Below are 22,450 nucleotides of genomic sequence, written 5' to 3'. Positions count from 1 at the left end.
GATATTTTTATTTATCTATTTCTTGGACATATACCATGCAAAAAATTTTCTGGCCTATCTTCAGTTAATGTTAGAGCTTTTGTGTAACTTTAATATACCATGTATACGCATAGAGCATATTCAGGTATGCATCTGTGTGTGTGTATATATCTGTGTGTATGTTCATACAGACATATTTTCACATATTCTGTCTAGATTATATGATATATATACAATATACGTAACCATTGTGTAAAATGGTATCATCAAGGAATTTACTACTTTGTATTTTTTCAGACTTCACCTTGGTTTGTAGTTTCTTTTTAAACTGAAGGTAACACATTGAAGTTGCAGAGGCAAAAGAGCATACATCTCATGTATTGGCAATACTTGTAATTCATGGTCTACAACTCTTCCTTTTTTTTTTTTTTTATTAAGAGCAAAGTTATTAGAAAGTGAAGCAGTGAATGAAAATCTTCGACGCAACTTGTCAAGAGCGTCATCGAGAGCCACGTACTTTGGTGGACCATCAGCATTTTCTGCTTCTATGCTTTCTTCTGAGAAAGAGACAATGGAAATTCTAGATATAGCCAAGAAAGATCTAGAAAAGCTGAAAAAAAAAGAAAGGAAGAAGAAAAAGAGGTGGTGTATGAATTATAATGCTATTTGTTTTCTCTTTCTTAGTAGAGGTGTACTTTTTTAACCACTGAGACTTAAAAAGTCTTGTTGTTGTGTGGGTTTGGACCCTAAACTGCTGTTCCTTCAAACCTTTTTACATGTTGAAGTTACAGTTTTTCTATTGCATCTTTTCTTCCAGTGAAGTGTGCAGTATTTGTAGAATGAATGTCTCCTTTGTAATGAACTTTTCTATGTAATTATGCACCATGATAAAAACACAGGTGCTCTCCCTAAATTTTGATATTTAAAAAAATTTCTTCTAAGATGCATCTGAAATTTAACAGAAGTTTGAAAACATTATTAACTTTTTTTCAACTCTGTGTCAACACTGAAACAGCTTTCTGAAGAAAAGATATTCTGAATAGCTGGGGATTCTTTGGTAGCTCTTGGAATGGCTTCTTTTGCTTTATCTTTTGTTTCTGTGAATGTTTTTTAATTTGAGGTTTCCTAATTCTCTGCAACATCATGCTTTGCTGGTTTTTTTGCTGTCCAACTTCTCATCTACTAAAATCCTCATAGACATTGACATAAATGCCTGTTTAGACAGCAGTTAGTGCAGCAAGGCTTTGTTTGTGTACTCAGAGACTTTGCCTCCATTAGAAATCTCTCCGTTTTAGTTGAAATTTTCCATGCTTCTGATCTGTTACTCTTTTTAGTAATGGTCCTTCAGACTTCTACAAGTTCAGACTAAAGCTAAAATAGTTTAAACTTGAAATAGTCGAAGTAGAAAGTAGATGAGGGTCACTGATATCTGCAATTTGTCCTTTATCTATAAATCTGTTTACCACACAAATGTCTCATACTTGTAGAGAACACTCATTTTAATAACAACTAGATTCTTCCTTTGTGTATCATTTTTCAGGAAGCTCTTAGACTTCTATGGGGATTTTGATAGATTTTGTCTCATTTTTGTAGGAACTAGAGGGCAAGATGAAAGTATTAAATAAAATCAGCAGAATGTTCTGTCCTCTCTTCAGCCAAGCACTTCAGTATGTCCTTTAACTGTAGATGCAGGAACAAAGAGATTTGATTCTGTATTTTTAACACATTTTACAGTCAAGCATGCATTTGACTACATGCTTGGATAGAGCCTCAGTTGTTAGGTCGTGTTTTGCGGGGTTTTTAATTTTGGGGGTTGGTGTTTTTTTGGTTGTTGGTTTGATTTTTTTTTTTTTTTTTTTTTTTTTTTGTGTGTGTGTGTTGTTGTTTTTTGGTTTGGTTTTGGGGTTTTTTGGGGGGGTTGGTTGGTTGGGCCGGGGGGGCTGTTTTTTTAATTTGAAAGCCAGTCATGCTTTCTCACACCAGGAAAATAATCTTTTGATGGGATAGCCATGTAGTCTGATCCAAAAATAGGGACTACTTACCATAAATTATTTTTGAGATCAGTTTTGAATCCTAGCATTATAGAATTAGAGGGCTATAGAAAAATTAAAGTTGGAAGAGACCTCTTGATGGTTCTATCTTAAAGTGGGTCTTGTGTTCTATAAAATGGGGTCATACTCTTCAAAAGTGCTGCTAAGGTTTGAATCTATCTACTGGCCAGTCTGCAGACTGCTTTGTAATAAATATTTAGAAATTTCTGAGGTGCATATGCTAAGAAATGTTAGAATGTGAGGGATTATACGTTGTCATGCTTGTTACCTGCAGCGTGCTTCTATCTAATTCATGAAAAGATTATGTTAAGGTTATGCCACTGTGAATTTTTATTCTATTGAAATTTCAGGAATTGGCAGTATGTACATTAATGCATTGCACAGAAACTTTGCCATGCAGTTTGATAGGGATTCTTTGTTTTAATTCTGTCTTCTACAGGCATTTAGTTAAATTTACTCTACTATTTCTTTTTAGTGTTGCCATTCTTTTAAAGTTGTCTAACTAGCATTTTTCTATTAAAATGGGATTGGTAAGCCTAGCTACTAGTTCTGCCCCATCTGTTGCCTTTTTTGGTTTTTTGTTTCCTGGTTATGGGTCAGTATGACAAAAGGTGCATAATGTTAAATACATGCAACATACTTAAATTGTTGTGAGGTAGCCTGAAGGCCTAGGAGCAAGGTACTGAATGAGCAGCAGGTATGTACTGCTATGTATCTGTAGCCTTTAATAAGCATCTGCCATGAAGTTTATTGGAAACAGGGCAGTAATGTTTTGGCTACTGAAAAATTGACCTGATTGGAGTGTCCCACAGTGTAACTTAGTGTGACTTACCCACTAGAAGACCCAGAGCAAATCTTCCACATTCCTTTCAGTTGTAAGTCAGCTTATATGTCAGGTAACCATTTTTGACTGTTTTCTTTTGACTTCCTGAAACTTAATTAAACTAAATTAGTGATGAAAGTTACATGGAGTTCAGAGTGCTAGCTTCTAGCTGATACTGAAGGAGAATGGTAGGCAGTATAAGGTGAAAAGGCAGAAAAAGCTCTTGCTCAAAACTTTGTCTTAATGGGAAATGAGGAATTTCAGTAGTTGATGAATTTTAAGCCATCTCTATGCTTACATATATTGTGCAGACTTTTTTTACCGATAAATCCACATTTATTCAAGAGGAAAATGTACAGGTAGAAATACTAACATTTTGTCCATCTCATTGCTTCTGGTGCATGCTTTTTGTTAATTTATTAAAAAATAACAAGCAATGATTGGCATGTACTTTCCGAATCCCAGAAAAATAAGCTGCAGTTTTCTACTCTTTATTTAAAAACAAACAAACAACAAAACCCGAAACAAAAAAATGAATGCAGTTTGAAGATTTTTGTATGAATTATATTCAGAATATATTAGAGTATTAATACTAAAATTTCCTTATTCCTACTTTATATTGTGATATGTTATCAGCATATATAAAACTAGTGCATTGGCTTTTTTCCTGATACGTTCCTGAGAATATATAAATTTGAGTCAGTGGCAGTATTTGCAATTTTCAGTATTTTATTTGCCAGTTCTAAGTGGAGAAAGAGGAGAAAGCTTTTTCTAGAATTGAGATATTTTCTTAATCCATAATTAGAAATAATTTGCGGAGTTAAATATGTTGTCTAAAATTTCTTCCTTAGTGTAACTTGAATTTGCACTTTTTGTCAGTGGCAGATTAGTTAACCTACATATGCTGCTCTTTGTTTTCTATTTACTTTCCAACTGTCCAGGATGTATTGCCTTTTTACTACTTGTTGTCTCTTGATGGTATCTTTTAAAATTTCATTTTAAACTCTGCAAGCTCATATATATCATTTTTTTACCTTCTTATCACTTTTGCTTTTCACTGTCTGGTTTGTCCTTCATTGGCTTGGCCTTCCAATACTGTACCTCGTGCTTTTGAAGGCTACAGAAACTTGAGGAAAGCAGTCAAGAAGAAAGAAGGTTGGAATATTTCCCAGGTTTTTAATTACCTGTCATTTCAATTAACTGGTTGTCATACATGAAAAGAAGTTGGGCAGATTCATAGGTACTTCAGGAGTAGTTCATTTTCAAAATTCTTTCCTGTGTTTCCACTTTCAACCAGTGCTTTAACTGGAAGAAACCTCTGTTGTGGAATTGAGGTTGACTGGAGTTACACAGTGTGGAGGAAGTTTTTGTGGGGAGGTGGCACCTTTGGGAGTTCCTGTTGAATTAATTGTTTTCTTTCTTGCATGGCCTAGGTGGAATGAAAGGCAGGAGGAAGGTGCAGTAGCACAGATAGTATGAAGTGTCTAGCAGGCACTATATGACAATAACAATTTTGGCATATGAGATCAAGAGTGTCTTGGACCGCCACACCTCAGTCAAGTTCGCTGCTTTGGTTTCTGAAAGCGTGTGACTGGAGCACTGGCCATTCTTCCCATTCCATTTCAGCCAAACCAGGAGATGAATAGTCATTCATAGAGTGCAGTTAAGTTGAGGGCTCTAGAAAGAGAACTGTACTATGATTAAAAGTGAAACTAAAGGAGTTTTTGTTTTTCTGCTGTCTGCTTTTTTCCAAAGAACCCACCCAGTGCATTGATGCAGACAATGTGAATCCACAGAGCAGTAGCACACGAGTTCAGCAATACAGTTCTGCCTGGGAGAGCTGCTGGCTCTCCTTCCTGCTGTCTCTCCACTTTCTTAGGCAGAACACAAATTCTCTCTAGTGCTTAGTTCTGTGCTGACTGGAGTGGGAAGGGAAACTGTGGGTTTGCCTCAATCTGCATGAGGATTGCAGCTAAGATCCATTATCTTTTAGGCTTAATAACCAACATAGAACATGTTCTGGGTTGAGGGAGATGAGAATCTGTGGAAATGAGATTGTATGGCTCAGTGTTCCCTGTTTGGCATTTTTTTTTGTGTACAAATGTGGTTAGACTTTTTAATTCCAGCATCCCCAGCTGCTGCATGGATTGGTTGGTCCAAGCAAAAGCTTTCTGCCTTGTGCATGGTCAGCTCATAACTGGTAATGAGTGGGGCAAAAGGGAATCAGTTAGTACTGAACAGGTTAAAAAGAAATAAAACGAAAAATCATGTGTACACAGAAGCACTGTGTTACTCAACAGGCACTTTTAAGATTCGAGCTCTGTTTTAAAGTCGTTTTAAAGGTGTCACTTGCCAAATTGTAATGTGTCGAATCTACTGTATATTTCTTGTCACTGCACTAAGTATTGGTATTGTCCAAGAGTTTGATCTTGAATCTGAGCTCCTTTTGGCATCAGTGGAGGAAGATGTGCATTTTTAGGTACTGTGCCTGATCAGTGACAGCACAATTTGCCAAACTTTTACCCAGCGGAAGTTAGTTGAGGTGGATTCCACATTATGCAATCCTAACCACATTTTTTCATTATTACCCCCTATGGTGTCTAGTTCTATTCTGTCACAATTTCCCATCCATTGGAGCTTTGGGTTTTGTACATGTAACACTAGAGGGACTGATACCTGATCTGTGACAGTTTGCAGAGTGCCATTGATTTTTTGTTTTATATTTGCAATTGATGTCTTAAATGTGCACTTTAAAATGTTAAAACTTGCCCTAATGGGTAATACACCAAATTTTTAGGACAAAACCAAAAAGCCCTTTTTATTGTTGTATCAGTGCCTATTCTGAGCATTCTCTTGATGTCAAAGTAGATAACTGATCAAAATAGTGGTTATACTGTGATAAATTAGGATATTGTTTAAGGTTTATACATAAGTTTTCAGACTACTCTAAGTGTAGTAGGCTCTGTTATAGCTCGAAAGTGTAGGAATACCTCTAATTTATGTTGTATTTGCACACAATGTTGTTTATTGTTTTGTAAAAGCTACTCTGGGTACACTGCAACTTCCATGCAAAACGAGTACTGCTGTAGTATATGGAGATGTGTATTCTGATTGTCCCAGTTGTGCAGCATGCTGGAACAATGTGCTAATCGTTACTGTTACTTTGCAAGCCAAGATTAAGAGTAATTAGAGGCATTATTTTATTATCTGTGGAAGTTTGGAAGTTGTGTTTTACCCATGCCCAACACCTGTACCTTTTTCTAACTACATTTGTTTTTCATCTTTATTTGAAATTACAACTTAATGGTTTGGGGGATGGGAAACACCTGCCATTTCAGTTCATGAATAGTTCATGTCTGCTTCTTCTACTAGTGTTAAAGAGGATAACACAGACAATGAACAGGAGAAGAGAGATGAAAAAGGCACTTCGGAGAGAGAGAATAACGAATTGGAGGGAGTAAGTATTTAGAAGTGTTTGGTTTATTTGTTCATTGTTTGTTTAAAGATTTACAAGGTTATAGAAAGGAAATTAGGAATGGATCGGGTGAATACTGCAGCTTCACAGTGATAGTCACAAATAATTGATGCATGGAAAAGTGTGGGGATGCTTTAACGTCTGGACATTTTGTAGGAGGAAATACAGGAAGTCAGTGATCATGACGATGAAGAAGAGGACGATGATGAGGATGAAGATGATATGGAAGTTGTTGAAAGCTCAGATGAATCAGACTCTGACTCTGATGAAAAAGGTGATGTTAGTGCAATATTCTGTAGAGTTTCACAAATAGTATCTGTCAAACCTCAGGTCCTGGTAGGCAAGAAAGCTTGTTGTCAACCAACTGTCTAATTCTTTGTGAAGTGTATATCCAGTGAATTATTTTTTTGGTTATGGTGCTAAAACATGTAATAGACAGCTGATCAAGTGTCCCTCTATTGGTTTTGAAATTGACCACAGGCCATCTGGTGTTTGATAACATGTTTCTTCCTTAATTAAGACATCCAAAGTGTAAGGTTTAAGTACTGGTTTCTTTTTATTTCTTTGGGACTAATCACCATGGTGACAGCTCCTATCAGCTAATTTGGAAATGGTAGAATTTAATTTTGAAAAGGCTGGGAGTGTATCAGCCTTCCTCATTTTTATATGGTGTGAGTCACAAACAGCATCACCAGCAATTCTCTCATGTGAGTTGGTCCAAACGGGCAAACCAAGTCTCTTGGTTTCTTCTTGTTTAGGAGTCGCACAAATCATTAGCAAGAACCTGAAAAAAAATAATCCTCAACTGATATCCTTATTCTGAAGCACAAATTCCTAAGACAAAAAAGGACCTAATTGGCTAAAGAAGCTAATTAAACTTTTATGAATTTATCATGTGGGTTAGTCCTTTTCCCTCCTACTTTTTCCCTTCACCATTTCACTTCCATAACTGTGATGGGTCCTCTCTTCTGAGAATTCTGTGTCTTTCTAAGAGCTAGAGAAGGGAAAGGCTCCATTTGGAGTCTGCCAGCAGTCAGTTTTTCCTATTATAACTTGCTGGGTTTATGAATGACAATTATTCTTCAGCCTGAAGAGGTGTGGCTGAAATCTTGAAGCCTTTTTAATGAGGAAGGACAGATTGCTGATACTGCAATTTAAATGTGTGTAATTACAACATAGGGGCAACTTTGATCCAATGTGAGATCTTTCCCTACCTCTTTCCCAGTCCTAGGATTTAGACTGTTTAAGAAGGAGACTTTAACATGAATTGCAGATAAGAGGGTTGTGTGGTGCAGTGTGGTTTGTGTGGAATTCTCCTGTGCACAATTTACATTTCCAGTGACCCTAAGATTGTAAGGAGTATCTGTATTCATGTGATCCTTGCTGTTACTTTAACAGAAATCTTTCTGTTTTAGAAAATTATCAAGCTGACTTGGCAAACATCACCTGTGAAATAGCCATTAAGCAGAAACTGATAGATGAGCTAGAAAACAGCCAGCGAAGGTTACAAACACTGAAAAAACAGTATGAAGAGAAACTAATGATGCTACAACATAAAATTCGAGACACTCAGCTTGAAAGAGATCAGGTTCTTCAAAACTTGGGTAAGAAGTACAAAATCATTGATCTTGTATAAGCTCTTCAAGTTGAACTGTTTTCTACTTCTCTTGTTTTCTTTTTCAAATTTGATGAAAAATTACAGAAAACAGAAATAGGTTTGTACCCATAATGCCAGTGAATCATTCTTTACTCACTCTAGTTTCTACCAGAACTGAGAGTAAAATTTTTTGGAAATATATTGCTACTAACAGGTATTTGATTTGGGTGAATAAATGTTTTCAGTTCTTTAAGAGCTTTCATAATCCTGGAGATAGTTCCTGAATTAAAAGTTATTTTTGTGTTCTTCCCTCCCCACTTTCTTTTTATTTGCATAAAAATAAGAACAAGGATCAGTGATCTTTCAGAGATGTTTTATTGACCAAACCTTTTTGAATATGTGATAGTATTGAGATGACAAACCACCTATGACTCAGGAGTCCCAAGCCATAAATAACTGCACTTTGGGAGAGTGCTTTGAAAAGTATTTTGTTTGTTTTTATTTTTTAAACATATACTATATATGCTTTATAGTTACACACTTTCTAAGCTTTTGCTGTTCCCCTATTATTCCTTGAACCTTCCTCATTGATCAGTGTCAGAAAAGAAATTTATGGCTTTTAGGAGTGTTGTTATACTCCTGTATACAAATGTGTGTATTTATGCTTTCAGGTGCTCAGATTTGTTGCAAAGAAGTCAGAGGAAAATGTTAGTACTTGACCTCTTACCCCAGAATGCATACGAGGTGGAAAGTTCAAAGCAGTGCAGGTGGCAGGAACTAGAGACAAATTAGGTTGTTTTAAAGGTATTGCAGATAATGCTAAAGCAGAGGAAGTAGTTATCTGCTGTGGCTGGCAAAGTACAAATATTCTGAACAAAAGCAGATTAAGAACTCCGTTTTTCTCTAGGTTCTGTGGAGACCTATTCAGAAGAAAAGGCAAAAAAAATCAAGTTAGAATATGAAAAGAAACTCCAAGCCATGAATAAAGAACTGCAGAGGCTTCAAACAGCGCAAAAGGAACATGCACGATTGCTTAAAAATCAGTCTCAGTATGAAAAGCAGCTGAAGAAACTGCAGCAGGAGGTGACAGAGATGAAGAAAACCAAGGTATATTTCAGTAAATTGAAGTGTTGCACAATGAGTGCTTACTGAAATTTGGGTTGAAATCTCCTGTGCATCCATCTATCTGATAACTCTGATTTTGCTATTAGCTGCTTGAAAGTCTGAAAATAGAAGAGATGCAAGCACTAGGCTGTTCCTGGGGGAGAGGGGTAGCTTTTAGGTTTAATGAACAGAAATTAAGGTATCAAACATGCATAAGCTTGCACGGCTTATTAGCTGTTATTCAGCACTGAGTGAAGAAGACATTAGATGGAAGAGGTAAATGGCTAAAAGCATTTAATATATTGGAAAATGGCAACTTGAAGAAAAAACTCTGTATGAGTGGGGGCAGGGAGCAGCACTTCACTGTGAACAGCTTTTCTAAGTGATGGCCTCTCTACAGGTTCGCTTGATGAAACAAATGAAAGAAGAGCAAGAGAAAGCCAGAATGACTGAATCTAGAAGAAATAGAGAGATTGCACAGCTTAAAAAGGAGCAGCGCAAACGGGAGGTGATTTGACAGATAAAGAACCTTCATTTGGAATAAGCACCTGTCATTATGATGTGTATCTGCTTGCAGGCACACACTGTGTATATGTAGTGTATATGCATTCACTTAGGCAGGCATGTACTTGTGTATTTTCACCGGTGAAAATGCACAAAATTTGGTTTGACTTCCATGAAAACACAGTTCCTGGCTTCAGGTGATAAGTCTTCTAATTTCTGTTGTGCTTGAGTATGTGTATCAGTGTTATCAGTGAATTAGTGATTACTGAATCTTCACAAAGTTATTGCTACCACCTTGCTTGCATGGACTTACTCTTTTTGATAGAATTGATATAGTGAAACACTTATTTTTGTTCTGCACTAGGAAAAGGAAGAAACAATCATAACTTGACCACTTCATGTCACAGCAATTTTGCAGATTTGCATTAGTGTGTGGAGGTCTTTTTTTTTTTTTTTTTATGCAATACAGTCCTCGCAACAGATAATGGGAAAAATATCATGTGCTGCTTCTGTTTTTTCACAGCATCAGCTCAAGCTTCTGGAAGCTCAGAAAAGAAACCAAGAAGTTATCTTACGTCGCAAAACTGAAGAGGTACTGTGGTAAAACAGCAATGCATCTTTGAAAACAGAATGATGTTGTATTGGTGTAATGTAGGACTCAGTTTTGGGGAGAGTTAACCATGTCTTTGCTCTGTGTTTCAGGTCACAGCCCTTCGTCGGCAAGTAAGGCCTCTGTCTGATAAAGTGGCAGGAAAAGTAAGTCGAAAGCTGAGTCTGCCTGAGCATTCCATGCAGGAAGCAAGTTCTAGTTTGTCAGGTGAGCACGATGGCTCCAGAACAGTAGCACAGCAGAAGATGAGAATTCCTGTTGCAAGGGTTCAAGCATTATCTGTAACTGCAACAAATGGAACAGGGTAAGGATTAAAACTTTTAAGGACACTCTCATGAGAACTGAAGTTTGTGTGCACTTTCTTGCAGACAATGTTGTGATGATACATGTTGCAGGAGCTCTTATTTGTCAAACCGTTGTCATGTAATGCTCATAAAATGGGCATTTTACCATTATCAAATGCAATTTCACTTTTCTAGGTTTAAGACAATAATATAATAATATAAAATGGCATTAAAGGGCAAGTCACATAAACTGGATTTTGAAATTTTGAGGGTTTTTTAATCTGCTCTTCAAGTGAAATGGCCTTGGTGGTCCAATGCCAGCAGTGTTAAGTTCACAGTAAAACTTGTTGGAAAATGCAGTTCAATGTATCAGGTTTATTTGTGCTCTTGGACTGTGTTTTGAAGCAGATCTCCTGTTAAATACGGAACAAGTCCTAGGTGGCGTTTGAACTCAATAGTGCGTCATGAAAGATGCCAGTGTTTGGTACCTATTTTTCAAGTGCAAGAGTGCAGCAGAGCTTGGGGCTGGGTGCAGGTAGCTGTCTGGTGCAAGAGAAACTGCAAGAACTTCTGCATGAAATTTTTAAGTTGTTTGTGAAAAATATTCTGGCCTGATCATTTCCACATTCAAATTTGTAACTGGACTACTTTAGACTTAGCTGTGTGTTTCTCTTGAATTTATCACAGAAAGAAGTACCAGCGGAAAGCAGTGACAAGCAGAGTTTACTCCTCAAAGGCAGCCAGGATGAAGTGGCAGTTACTGGAACGCAGAGTGACTGATATTATTATGCAGAGGATGACTATTTCCAATATGGAGGCAGATATGAACAGGTTACTTACGGTGGGTGATCTGCTGTGCACTGTTGGCTGTATCGTCATATTAAATAGGGAGCACTGCAAGTGTGTTTGCTGTAAACCTCAAATAATTGATGTTATGGCAACATTGGCAAAGTGGGTGGAATCTATTGCAGTCAGTGAATATACTCTTGACTCCAGTAAGCATTTGGACCGTGGGATTGCTGTGCTTAGTAAGAAATAAAAATGGCATTTTGACATTAATGGCATCATGTGAAAATACGTTACTGTATTCACCTGTGTAACTTCTTCCCATGGAAGTCATGGTATGTTAGTTAAAGTGTAACAAACAAAGGAAAACAAAAAGGCACTTGAATGTTTTAAGGGCTTACTAATTACTTAATTCTTTTTTATGTAATATTATGTCTTTGTGGAAAATAGCAACGTGAAGAACTCACAAAAAGAAGAGATAAGCTTTCAAAGAAAAGGGAGAAGCTCATCAAGGATGGGGGCGGCAGTGAAGCAGATAGAAATGTCCAAAACATAAATGAGGAGATGGAATCAGTAACTGCGAATATAGACTACATTAACGACAGCATTTCTGACTGCCAAGCAAATATTATGCAAATGGAAGAAGCAAAGGTAGGTCAAATATTAACACAAAAATGGTAAAATAGGGACAAGAAAACACAACTGTCTTAGCCTTAAAAATGTTCTCACTTAGAAATTAGTTTTTGACTGTATAATTATTGAGCCGGGAAGTGAAAATTGGTGAAAACTTTTATGTGAAGTTTGAAATGAAGACTGTTATACAATTGATACCTGAGTTTTAGTGTCAATAGTGTAATGCAAGTTAAGATTGCAAAGCATCTAAATGTCAAAGCTGATGCTTTCTAGGATGCTGGCATTAAATTAATATTAATTCTTGGGACGTTTTCACAATCCGACTGTTTTTATTCTTGCACACATAGGAAGAAGGAGAGACCTTGGATGTAACAGCAGTGATTAATGCTTGCACCTTGACAGAAGCTCGATATTTGCTTGATCACTTCCTTATGATGGGTATCAATAAGGTAATGTGTTAAGTGAAGGATGTCTGTGCCAGGACTGTGGCATGTGCCAGGAGCAGAGTTGGGCTGACATAAAGACATGACTAATGTGCATTAGACAAAGCAAAGCTGGTCAACACTACTGGGTCATGCTGATTCTCAGTGTGAAGGCCCTTGAAATCTATTGTCCTCTTCAACATACTGCTTGTTTTTCAACCCCCAGTAGAGCCTACTTCACTGTGTTAATTAGCTCATGTTGTTCCTATAAGAGCACTAGTTTTTTGTAATCAAATAATTCTCTGTTTTTCAACAAACTCCTAAAGAGAGCTCAAGGTTTTTTTTTTTTAAAGACTGGCTCAGCCACTTTTGTACAAATATGAACCTCAAAAAAAAATTTTAAATTATGTGTTGATGCATGACATACTTGACTCTGAGTTCTAGTTTTGAGTAGAGCCGCAGGGATTCTTCTGAAAGTCTTGACGATATATTTTTTCTTTCATATTTTCAAAATAAGTATTTGGCAGCTCATAACCCTGTGCACACATATCATGTGCTCTTGCTGCTACATTTCTTTCTGTCTGGAGGATGGTACTCAAATCTCATTGAGTCAAATGAAAGATTTCAATGATACTGAAACTGTCTTTGGGTCAGCCCCCCTGACCCGTTCTCTGGGGTTTCTTTTGCATTCTTGATTCGTCATTATGCAGGTAATCCAAAAGGCTTGTGGAGAAGAAAAAAAAGGGTAAAGAAAATTCCCACAATCACATTGGCTTCTGCAAATTTCAGTCTTTTAATATTTTTTCAGCCCTTGGATGTGTTTGAATGGATCTTGCAACAGAGTTAATATGAGAAAAGTGCCTCTGACTTACTCTGTTAATGATTTCTCTTTATGATGATAAAAAGCTCCATTATGTGAAGGATTCTATCATCTTTTTGATGAGAAATTATCACATAGAAAAGCTGAAGGTTTATTTTTTTGCAAAATTGGTCATGCTTGCTGTCTGTTCTTTTGTTTGTTTTCACCTGTAAAATGTGTCTATTGCTATGTAGCTTTAGTTCAATCAGAATGTAATGTGTAAATTTGTAGGGCAACACTTTTTACTCAAGCACCAGCACTCAAAGTCTGGTGTTGCCCTGTAAGTCTTTGAGAACATGTCTTGTACCTTCATTTTTTCATACCGTTTCTTTTGGATTTTGGAAATCTACTTGGAATATGTTCCCTGTAAGTTTCTTTGGCTGTATTTTCTCCAACTAAAGAATTCCCACCAATCCACGGATCTAGGGAAGTTCCCTCAGAATGAATTCTGTCATAAGCTAGGCCATGAGATCTTTCATTAGAAGCTGAAGTTCACTGAGTGATTGTGTAGGAAAGATTACAGTTCTGGGTCCCACCCTGTCCCACTTCCACCTGCCCCCTGTTCTTTGTCATAGAGTATCATAGGTAATAATTTTCTAAAAAGTAGTTACCTGTGAAAAGTGGAGGTGCTTGATCTTTCAGATGCTTGCTACTTGTAAAAAATGTGAAGACTCTGAAATGCACTTGAGAGTCATGTCCAAATTAGCCACTAGATGCATATTTGCAAGGCAGTCTGAGGAATACAAGTTAAATGAATGCCTAATGAGTCTCTTTAAAAGACGAAGTAAAGAAAAAGGCCCTTAGTTGACCTGATCTTTAGGATGTGAGAAGGTGGCTGCAATGTGCACATTGTTTGTGTTTGTAGTTTTTTAAAAATTTTGACTGTTTTCAGTTCGTAAAACAAGGGTTGTGATAAAACATTTGTCATCTTTCCCTCTCCTAGGGTCTCCAAGCAGCTCAGAAAGAAGCTCAGATCAAAGTTCTTGAGGGACGCCTTAAGCAGACAGAAATCACTAGTGCTACTCAAAACCAACTGCTGTTTCATATGCTAAAAGAAAAAGCTGAGTTAAATCCTGAACTCGATGCTTTTCTGGGTCATGCTTTGCAAGGTAGTTTTTTCATCTTGTTTTCTGAATAGTGAGCTGCATGTCATGTTTGCCTTCTGTGCATGCTGTACTGGGCATTCTAGACTATTTCTTTTCTGAATAGATGCTGTATTTAACATCTTGTACTTGACAATTGCATGTATGACATTTTTAAATACAGCCTCTCAGCAGTGAAATGTAGGAAACAAAGGTTTTTTTATTATTGAGATTTTTTTAAAATTCAAATAATCTGCTTGTTATTTTTACAAAAGACAATGGATTTACAATTTGGAATTGTTTTAACTTCTGAATGTGAAATTCTAAAATTCAATCCTGTTCAGTCATCATATACTAGTGATTTTGGATTGGCGTTTTATGTCTGTTACGGCATCTATTCTACTTCTCATGAGATGATACTAAGAAAAATTTAGATTCATTTGGGTATTTTTGTTTTATTTCTTTTTATAAATGGATATGTTTTGATTGGAATGTTGCTTTTTTTTCCTTGTTGCTGTATTTACACAGACCTAGATAGCATACCACTGGGTAAGTATGTTTAGCTTTCTGTGTACTGTACAGCTGCATGAGTTACTAATTCATTCATGTTCACTAACTGGTGCATCTTAGAATTTGTGAGTGTGAAGTTTGCATGAACTATTTTGTAAATGTACTCATTATCATGAGCTTAAAGAGCATTTCTTCCTTTCTGAAACCACCCCTAGCTCTCGTGGTAGTAACCCTTGTGGTAGTTATATTTGTCACATAAGAAGTGAAGACAGTAAGCAGAGCTGGATTTCAAATTTATGACTTGGTGCTTGCGATCCCAAAGTATGTTCAGACTGCATAAAACTATTTTGTGATATACTACTGTTGTGACAAATTCTGCTAATCTTTTTAGGTCTGAAACAAAGGCAATTTTTATCTTGCAGGTTATTTTTTACCTTTTGCAAATAGTTCCTTTTGTAATGTAAACATTGTACAGAATGCAGAATTACATCTCACGTTTTCAATTGGGTTTAAGTTACTGACTTCACTGATTTTGAGATAAGTCTCTCGTTGCTGTTGCTTTAAAGTTATTTCCAAATCAATTACGCTTATTTTCTCCCTCCAAAAAGTTGGCTATATTTGGAACTTGAGAAAAATATTCCTGTTTTGTGTTGTGCTATTTTTAATCACATTATGCTGTCCTGTGCTAATGTGCATAGGCATGTGAAACATTTAAAAAGCACAAAACTACATGGAAGTGTATAGCTCATAATCTAGGGAAAGCCAGCTTCCTGTCAGGGGATCTTGCTGCATGCAGCCAGTTATTTATTCAGGAACCTTGGTGGTTTGTAATACCATAGAATACCAATGTGTGTGCATGTTCACCCATGTTGGAGCAATGTTTCTCCCGACAGCATTGCATTTTCTTTAGCTCCGGATGGGCTTTTGCTTATTAACAACATTTGAAGCAGTGAAAAGCCACTTGCTAAATGTATTGAAAGAGTAGCTGTTGTCATAAAATTTTTCATAGAGTGTTATCTCATTAAAGAAGCTTTTTAACACTTTATAAGCATGACCTGAGGCGTTTTAAGTATCTAAGCCACTCAGGACTCTGCTAACACTTTATAGGAAGGAAATGCAGCTGAATATGCTGTACTAACCTAGGTCCAAGTTGAAATCCCAACTGTTGGTAGTCTGTGTTTTGTGGATCACTAATGACCAAACCTTTTTAACTGCAGGGAGTTGAGGCACTGCTGTAGTGAGGCTTTGATGCTGGGATTGCCAGCTGGTTCACAGGGACTCTGTTGGTGCAGGGCCTCCTTGGTAACCTGACACAGTTCCCATAGGTAGAAGTATGGGTGGCAGCACATCCTGAGACCAGTTTCACCAGGATGCCTGACATCTCAGTGGTAGAGCACAAACAGCTCTATCCCAAGCAAAGGAATTACACTTCCAGGGTGTTTGTGATTTGCTCTGTTGATGCCTGCTTTCAGATCCAGTATCTTCAAAAGTTCTTAGCCATTTCAATACACTTGGCTCAGAAAAGCTTCAACATTCCCCAGTGTAGTTGTGCACTTACATTCAAGTGTAGACTTAAGGAGTTTCAGTCTGCAGAAAAGTACATCACAGGCTCAGGTTTTGACTTGAATGGGTTTTGAATGCACATCCATCTTGGTGGATGAACTAGCTGCCATTCATTATCTCACCTTCTCTTGTGAAGAGTTAAAATGACCATGAAACTGAGTTTTGAGTGTTGCTGAAGTGATTTATTTATGAAGAGTTGTGGGAGCTGCTTTTCCTTGCCACCTATAGACATTCATGGATGTGACTCACAACTATCTATGTGCAGATTTTGAGAAGGCTGGTGAAATGTCATTTCCTCTGGGTGAACTGTGCTGCTGTACAGCGTTGTCCTGCTACCATCCAGTTGCCACTGCATGAGAAGGAAGACAAATAATCAGAAAATTCTCCACTGTTGTGCAATTACTGGTTAATTAGCAGCTATCCCTGCAAACAGCATTGTCTTTACTAACTTTATTTCTCCTTTCATCTCTTCTCACTCAGGACTTCTTGCAGAATCTTGCTCTTTCTACCTTTTTGTTGAATCTGTGCAGTGGTTTCTATCTTGGGGCTTTGGGCAGTCTTCCTGTGTTAAATTGCACACAAACTGAAGAAACTTGTCAGGTCACATGAGTGTGAGCCTACAAATAAAATCCCATCTTTTGTGGTCATTCCACACTTTTTACTTAGTTACCTGTAAAAAGAGATCACAAGTTCTTTATGAGAAGGAGATGAAGTAACCTAATTCTAATAGGAATCCTATATTTTCTGAAAATGCATTTATTTTAGGGATTCTGCTCTTGTCTTGCTAAAAGGAGCAGTACTCTAGATCCCCTCTTCTGCAGAAAGCATATAATAACAATAATAATAAGTATTGAAAAGTTTTAATCTGGCCTCAAATCCATGATGGAACAAAAAAAGAAAATTCAGAGTGCTATTCCTGTGACCCTGCTTTCTTTATAGTATTGTTGTATTTCTGATAATTAAGATTACATTGTAAAGATTAATACATCAGTTGAGTAACTCTGAAATGCATTGTTGGTGTTGGTTCTAGGTTGACAGTTTTAACATTTTCAGGAAACGTGTTTAGATGCAGCATATGCAAAAGGCAGTATTTTCCTTCTCTTTTTTCCATTCCTTCTCAGAGTTCAACTGAAAACTGCATATTTTTCCTCCCTTTCTTCAAAGCATGAACTTGCACTTAAAACATATACAGGGACAAACCTGTTTTAATATGGGTTGCAAATAAATTGGTTCTATGCATTGCAAATGGTATCTGCTTTTTGACAGAAATTAAATAAAGAAACTCAGTGTCTCTGCTAATAAAGAGGAGATGTAATGGAATGTCATTAGAAGGTTATTTAATCCTTAATATTTCATGAGTATGATCAAAAATAAGGGACTTTGCTTGCAAAAATGTGTTACCTATGTCCTTACATTAAGCCTAAAATGTGTTATTAGAACAATATGGAAGTTAGGGGATTTGTTTTCCCAGCAGTTTGGAACTGATTGTACGTGTGCCCTTGGCTCATTGTCTCAGCTTAATGTTTTGCACTGTTTGCATGCAGACATGTTAATTGGATGTTTAACAGTGTTAGTGTGTGGCCTGCATGCTCGTTTTGTCTTCTGTGGACAGGTTTGTGTACCCATTTTTGCTTCAGGAACATTTCTACTGAACAGCTTCCTTTTAAAATTAATCTCTATTTAGGAAGCTGTTCTATAGTATTAAGTGATAGCATCATCCTCTTTTGAAACAAATCCTTATATACTAATAAAGTGCTTGCTTCTTGTCAGCTCAAATGGTGGCATTCTGTATAAGAGGAGGCTGAACCTCAGCTCACTAGCTAGTTAAAAATAAAATTTTCTTTTTCATTGTAGACAGGCTGATTCTGTCTTGGAGCAAGAAGATGAAAAAAAAGGAGGAGAAAGATACATTCTTACTGTCCACTGATTTACATCCTATCTCTTCTGTGTCTTGCAGTTAATTTTCTTTGCTTTATCTGCTTTGTTACAGATTTCCTTCTAGAATTTCTGTTTTTCTATCATCTCTGTTGCTCTGCTACAGTAGATAGAGGACCACATTTGGCACAGTATGCCTAGTGTATGATTTATTTAGATTGTATGAAAAAAACTAGTTTCGGTGCTGGGAAAATTCAGCGGGGGCTGGATAGAAAATAGTCAAGATATTCTGAAAATCCCTGTCTTTTGTACTCTGTTCATCTACATTCAGCATTGCCTGAGCTGTTTTGTATAGCATTTAAAGCCTTCACATCCTGTTGTAGAGGGACAGACTAATGTTATTCTTTTGGAAATTTTCTAGAAAATTTGGAAGATAGTACTGATGAGGATGCGCCTTTGCATAGTCCTGGGACAGAAGGAAGGTAAGCAAATCTTTGTTACTACTGATTCTAGAAAAATTACTGTCATTTCCTCCTTTTGTAATGCATCATATATCCTTTAGAAAATACCTCTAACATTGTTTCATTATACTTTGCCCACGATTTCAGTAGAAAGAAGAATAAAATAGAAATACACATCTGGAAAAAAAAATGACTTTCTTTCTAAGTGTGATGCAATTTTTCTTTTAGTTCATTATCTTCAGATCTTTTGAAGCTTTGTGGTGAAGTCAAACCCAAAAGCAAGGTAGGGCATACAATGATGATGATAATTCTTCTACATGTCTTTTAAGTGATTCTATGATTCTGTAATAATTCATAATTTAATGATACCTTCTGGAGAATGCTCTTGCTTTGCCCAAGAGACATAAATGAATGAATACATGCAGAAGGTGCACTGATGTACCCTTCATGTGATTTTGGTACGATATGATTTTGTGTGACACTCCTCTCTAAGAAGCAATGATAAAAATAACTTTTTCAATATTTTGTGGTTATTGTATTTTCAGAGAGAGATGTGTTCTTCCAGTTACTTGCACTCCAAACTGGTGTAGTTTCACAGATTAATATTAATTAGGCTGCAGTTCAATGTTATTGCCAGTGGGAACTGTGAATATGCTTATTGTTTGCAATTTGATTCTGTGGTCACAGAAATTTGAGGAAGTTTATGAGACAAATAAAAGTTTGACCTCCAGGCTCTTAATTACAGTTGACATTGGAGGAATATATCTAGGCAGACTATAGTTTAATATTTATGGCAGTGGGAACTGGACATGTGCACTGATTGCAATTTTACTTCTGTGCTCACAGGAGCATAAGCCAAGTTTGCAAAGTACTTAGAAGCTTGGCCTCCAGTTTTCTAACTGGAGTTGGCTTTGGACAAAAATATCTATGTTGGCTGTTACATTATTTGGTAACATTCCTTGGTGTGCAGCTATTTGGGCTGTTTAACTAAATGAGTTTGGTCTGAAAATGCCATAAAATAAACATGTCATTTTTGTAATGACTCCTTTCAGACTGGATTTTTGTCTTCCCCATTGGTCTTTCTTTCCCCAAGGAACAGATCTTAATTTCACAGTATAATCCCACCTGACATTTATGATCAGTTTTTTACAAATTACTGTTTTGCACAAAGCTTATCTCCTTTGTGAGTTTTTCTGTTGTTTTCAAATTGTTGAAATGCTAAATGAATCTTAATTCATGTGGACTTAGACTGCTTTTGAAGTGACTTAAACTAAGTAAGAAGCAGAGTTTGTACATGAGAAGCAGCATTGATGGTAGAAGTCACACCAGTATAATTGTAGCTATTTAAATTTACACTTTGCTTTATTCCTCTCTGCTTTATAATATTTCATTTGGTTAAACCATAGGTGAGTAATATTGTACTCCTGTAGCATTGACAGGCATCTGGTTGAAAGGATATCCTTGGAAACCAGTTGTCAAATCAGTGTTTCATGCCATTGAATTTGACTTGCCTCCTCCAAAATCGTTGCCCAAAAGCAGAGGTGAGCTTTTTGATTTAGTTTCCAGAGGCAGTTGCCAAGTGATTGAGGGGGATGCTAATTGCCAGCTAATGATAATCTTGAGTGTAGGACTCTTGACACATACCATTGCATGTTTAAGTGGCAGTTTGGTTTCTGTCTGTCTCCAGGCCCGCCGGAGGACCACCACCCAGATGGAATTGCTGTATGCAGCCAACAGTGACCTAGTCTCTGACAGTAGTGCTGCAGGCTCTGCCTTGGCTGGCTCTATCACATCACTTGCAGAAACCCAAGAAAGTGGGGTAGCTGCTGACACACATGATACTTCTGCTAGGGACAGAGAGTTTATACCCCCACCATCTGGCTTACCTTCTAAGATAGGCAGCATGTAAGTTTGGCCATGCTGTACTAATTATCCTTTGCTTTTAAAATATGCATGTTGCCAGTTTCTTGTAATCTATTATTTTAACTTTACAAACAAGGTTGATATACTTGACGCTTACTAAATAATACTGACAAAGCCCCTTCCTTTCTACCATCATCACTCTAGAAAGCATAAATGCAGAGTTGTAAGTACTGTGGTTCTTACTGAAGATGTAAGTTCTGTTAAGTTGCTTTGTTAAAGTTATTGTAGCTGTGTTCTATGTAGAGGGAAAACCCCTTCTAATACCTTGAATAGCTTGCTGTATTAGTGCTATGGGAAATGCACATTCCAGGGAGGTAGTGAGAATCTGCTTAGAACAGCAGAGAGATTAAAAAAAACCCCAGCAAAACACAACACAAAAACTTTATATAACATGGTATTTGTATATGGTCCTAATTATTAGGAAAAATCTTTCTGTGAGTTGTCTTGTATGGACCATGCTTAAAATGAAGAAGTCTGCAGCAACAGAGTATGCAAACGAAAAGTTGAAAGGAAAATGTTGGATATTATGAATCCTCAAAAATCCTTTCTGTTTGCAGGTTACACTTACCTGCAGAATGGTTTTACTAATTGAAAGTATCTCTTGATTCTAAGCAGAACTAAAAATATTTTTGTGGTTTTACTTTGAGACCAACAGATGTCTCTCACATGCACCCTTTTTTTCTTTTCACTTGCTCTTGCTGTTCTTTTTATATCTACCAGTACCACTACTGGTTATTAGCCATTCACTGCTAGAGACCATTTTCTTGGCTTTTTAGGTACTAGCTGCTATGTTGCACAAGCTCATGTGTAAATTGAATGCACTTCCCACATTCAGAGATGTGGAAGTCGGTGTCCCACAGCTATCTTCACATTACAAGTTCTGGAGTTAAGCATCTTTTAATATTCATCTGTCCTATTTACATAATATTTTTACAGCAGTCTTTACCTAATGTGCATTTGCAATTCGTATTTTTTACTATGTATTTCTGGCATGTGCTTGAGGTGGCAATCTTGAACAGTAAAACACTGCTGATAGCAATTATTAACCCATGCTGATGGCTTCAGTGCAAATACAATCTGCTTGGAAAGAATGGTCTTGAGGGTGAGCATAGGTGGAGAAAATGCACTTGTTTCAGCAGTTAGCGTGAGATGAATAGAGACTTTTGAAGCTTCAAGATCTAAAACATCAAGTGTTATGACCTGACATCCAATACTCAGGTAATACCAACTTTTGCCTCACTCCATCTTCTAGAATGTATCAATTTATGAAAGTGAGTCAGCAACAAGGCAAACCAGGATTTTCCCAAAACTGTGTTCTGCAAGCATTTGAGAGTTACACACTGTCAATAAATCAATTCAGTCAGCAGTAGGCTTAACATATTGAATTGTTATTGACCATGTTTTAATAGATAAGTGATCAAAAATTCCCACAATCAATCTGCAGTGTAGTTGTTTTTCCAAAACTTGCTGGTTTATCTGGTCATAATTGAAGAAATCTTGTCTTTATGAGCCATCTGGCCTTCCCTTATGGACCTGTGGTGCCAGCATCTCTCTTGTAATAAAATACATTATTCAGGAGCAGATTGTAATCTTACCTGCCATAAATGTTTTCTCCTTGTGCCACTTAAGTGACATTCGGGGATATAGAAGCTGTAACAGTGATCCAAAATACAGATTCTTGAAGTGACAGAAATTAATTATATGTTTAGGTGTCTGCATATGCACAAACTGCTCCACTCTGGAATCCCCTCAGTTTTCTCAGGTCTGTGGTGATTCCGTGGTCCTTGGAGAGGGACTTTTTACAAGGGTTTGTGTTGATAGGATTAGAGGTAATGGCTTCAAACTGAAACACTGTAGGTGTACATTAGATATTGGGAAGAAATTCTTCACTGAGAGAGTGAAACACTGG

The 22,450-nt window shown here is 36.9% G+C and overlaps 1 protein-coding gene across 3 annotated transcripts in view; it reads left to right on the top strand.

The window, feature by feature from the left end:
- Nucleotides 1-22,450, top strand: part of KIF21A (kinesin family member 21A) — an 88,913-nt gene that overhangs the window by 45,844 nt on the left and 20,619 nt on the right. For 2 of the 3 annotated variants that reach the window (XM_082280290.1, XM_082280288.1), the window contains exons 11-26: nt 418-621; nt 6,226-6,310; nt 6,485-6,602; nt 7,744-7,932; nt 8,833-9,032; nt 9,430-9,537; nt 10,057-10,125; nt 10,236-10,447; nt 11,115-11,268; nt 11,664-11,864; nt 12,194-12,295; nt 14,071-14,236; nt 14,738-14,758; nt 18,579-18,639; nt 18,847-18,901; nt 20,306-20,523. In XM_082280290.1, the coding sequence (XP_082136416.1) occupies nt 418-621; nt 6,226-6,310; nt 6,485-6,602; nt 7,744-7,932; nt 8,833-9,032; nt 9,430-9,537; nt 10,057-10,125; nt 10,236-10,447; nt 11,115-11,268; nt 11,664-11,864; nt 12,194-12,295; nt 14,071-14,236; nt 14,738-14,758; nt 18,579-18,639; nt 18,847-18,901; nt 20,306-20,523 (2,163 nt within the window). The remainder of the gene's footprint in view (nt 1-417; nt 622-6,225; nt 6,311-6,484; nt 6,603-7,743; nt 7,933-8,832; nt 9,033-9,429; nt 9,538-10,056; nt 10,126-10,235; nt 10,448-11,114; nt 11,269-11,663; nt 11,865-12,193; nt 12,296-14,070; nt 14,237-14,737; nt 14,759-18,578; nt 18,640-18,846; nt 18,902-20,305; nt 20,524-22,450) is intronic. The other variant, XM_082280289.1, reaches the window with a different exon arrangement.

The sequence above is a fragment of the Coloeus monedula genome (genome assembly GCF_965178545.1).
Source record: "Coloeus monedula genome assembly, chromosome: 4".
In the NCBI taxonomy this organism is placed as follows: domain Eukaryota; kingdom Metazoa; phylum Chordata; class Aves; order Passeriformes; family Corvidae; genus Coloeus; species Coloeus monedula.
The sequence above is the reverse complement of the archived record's forward strand: the minus strand, read 5'-3'. Positions and strand labels throughout refer to the sequence as shown.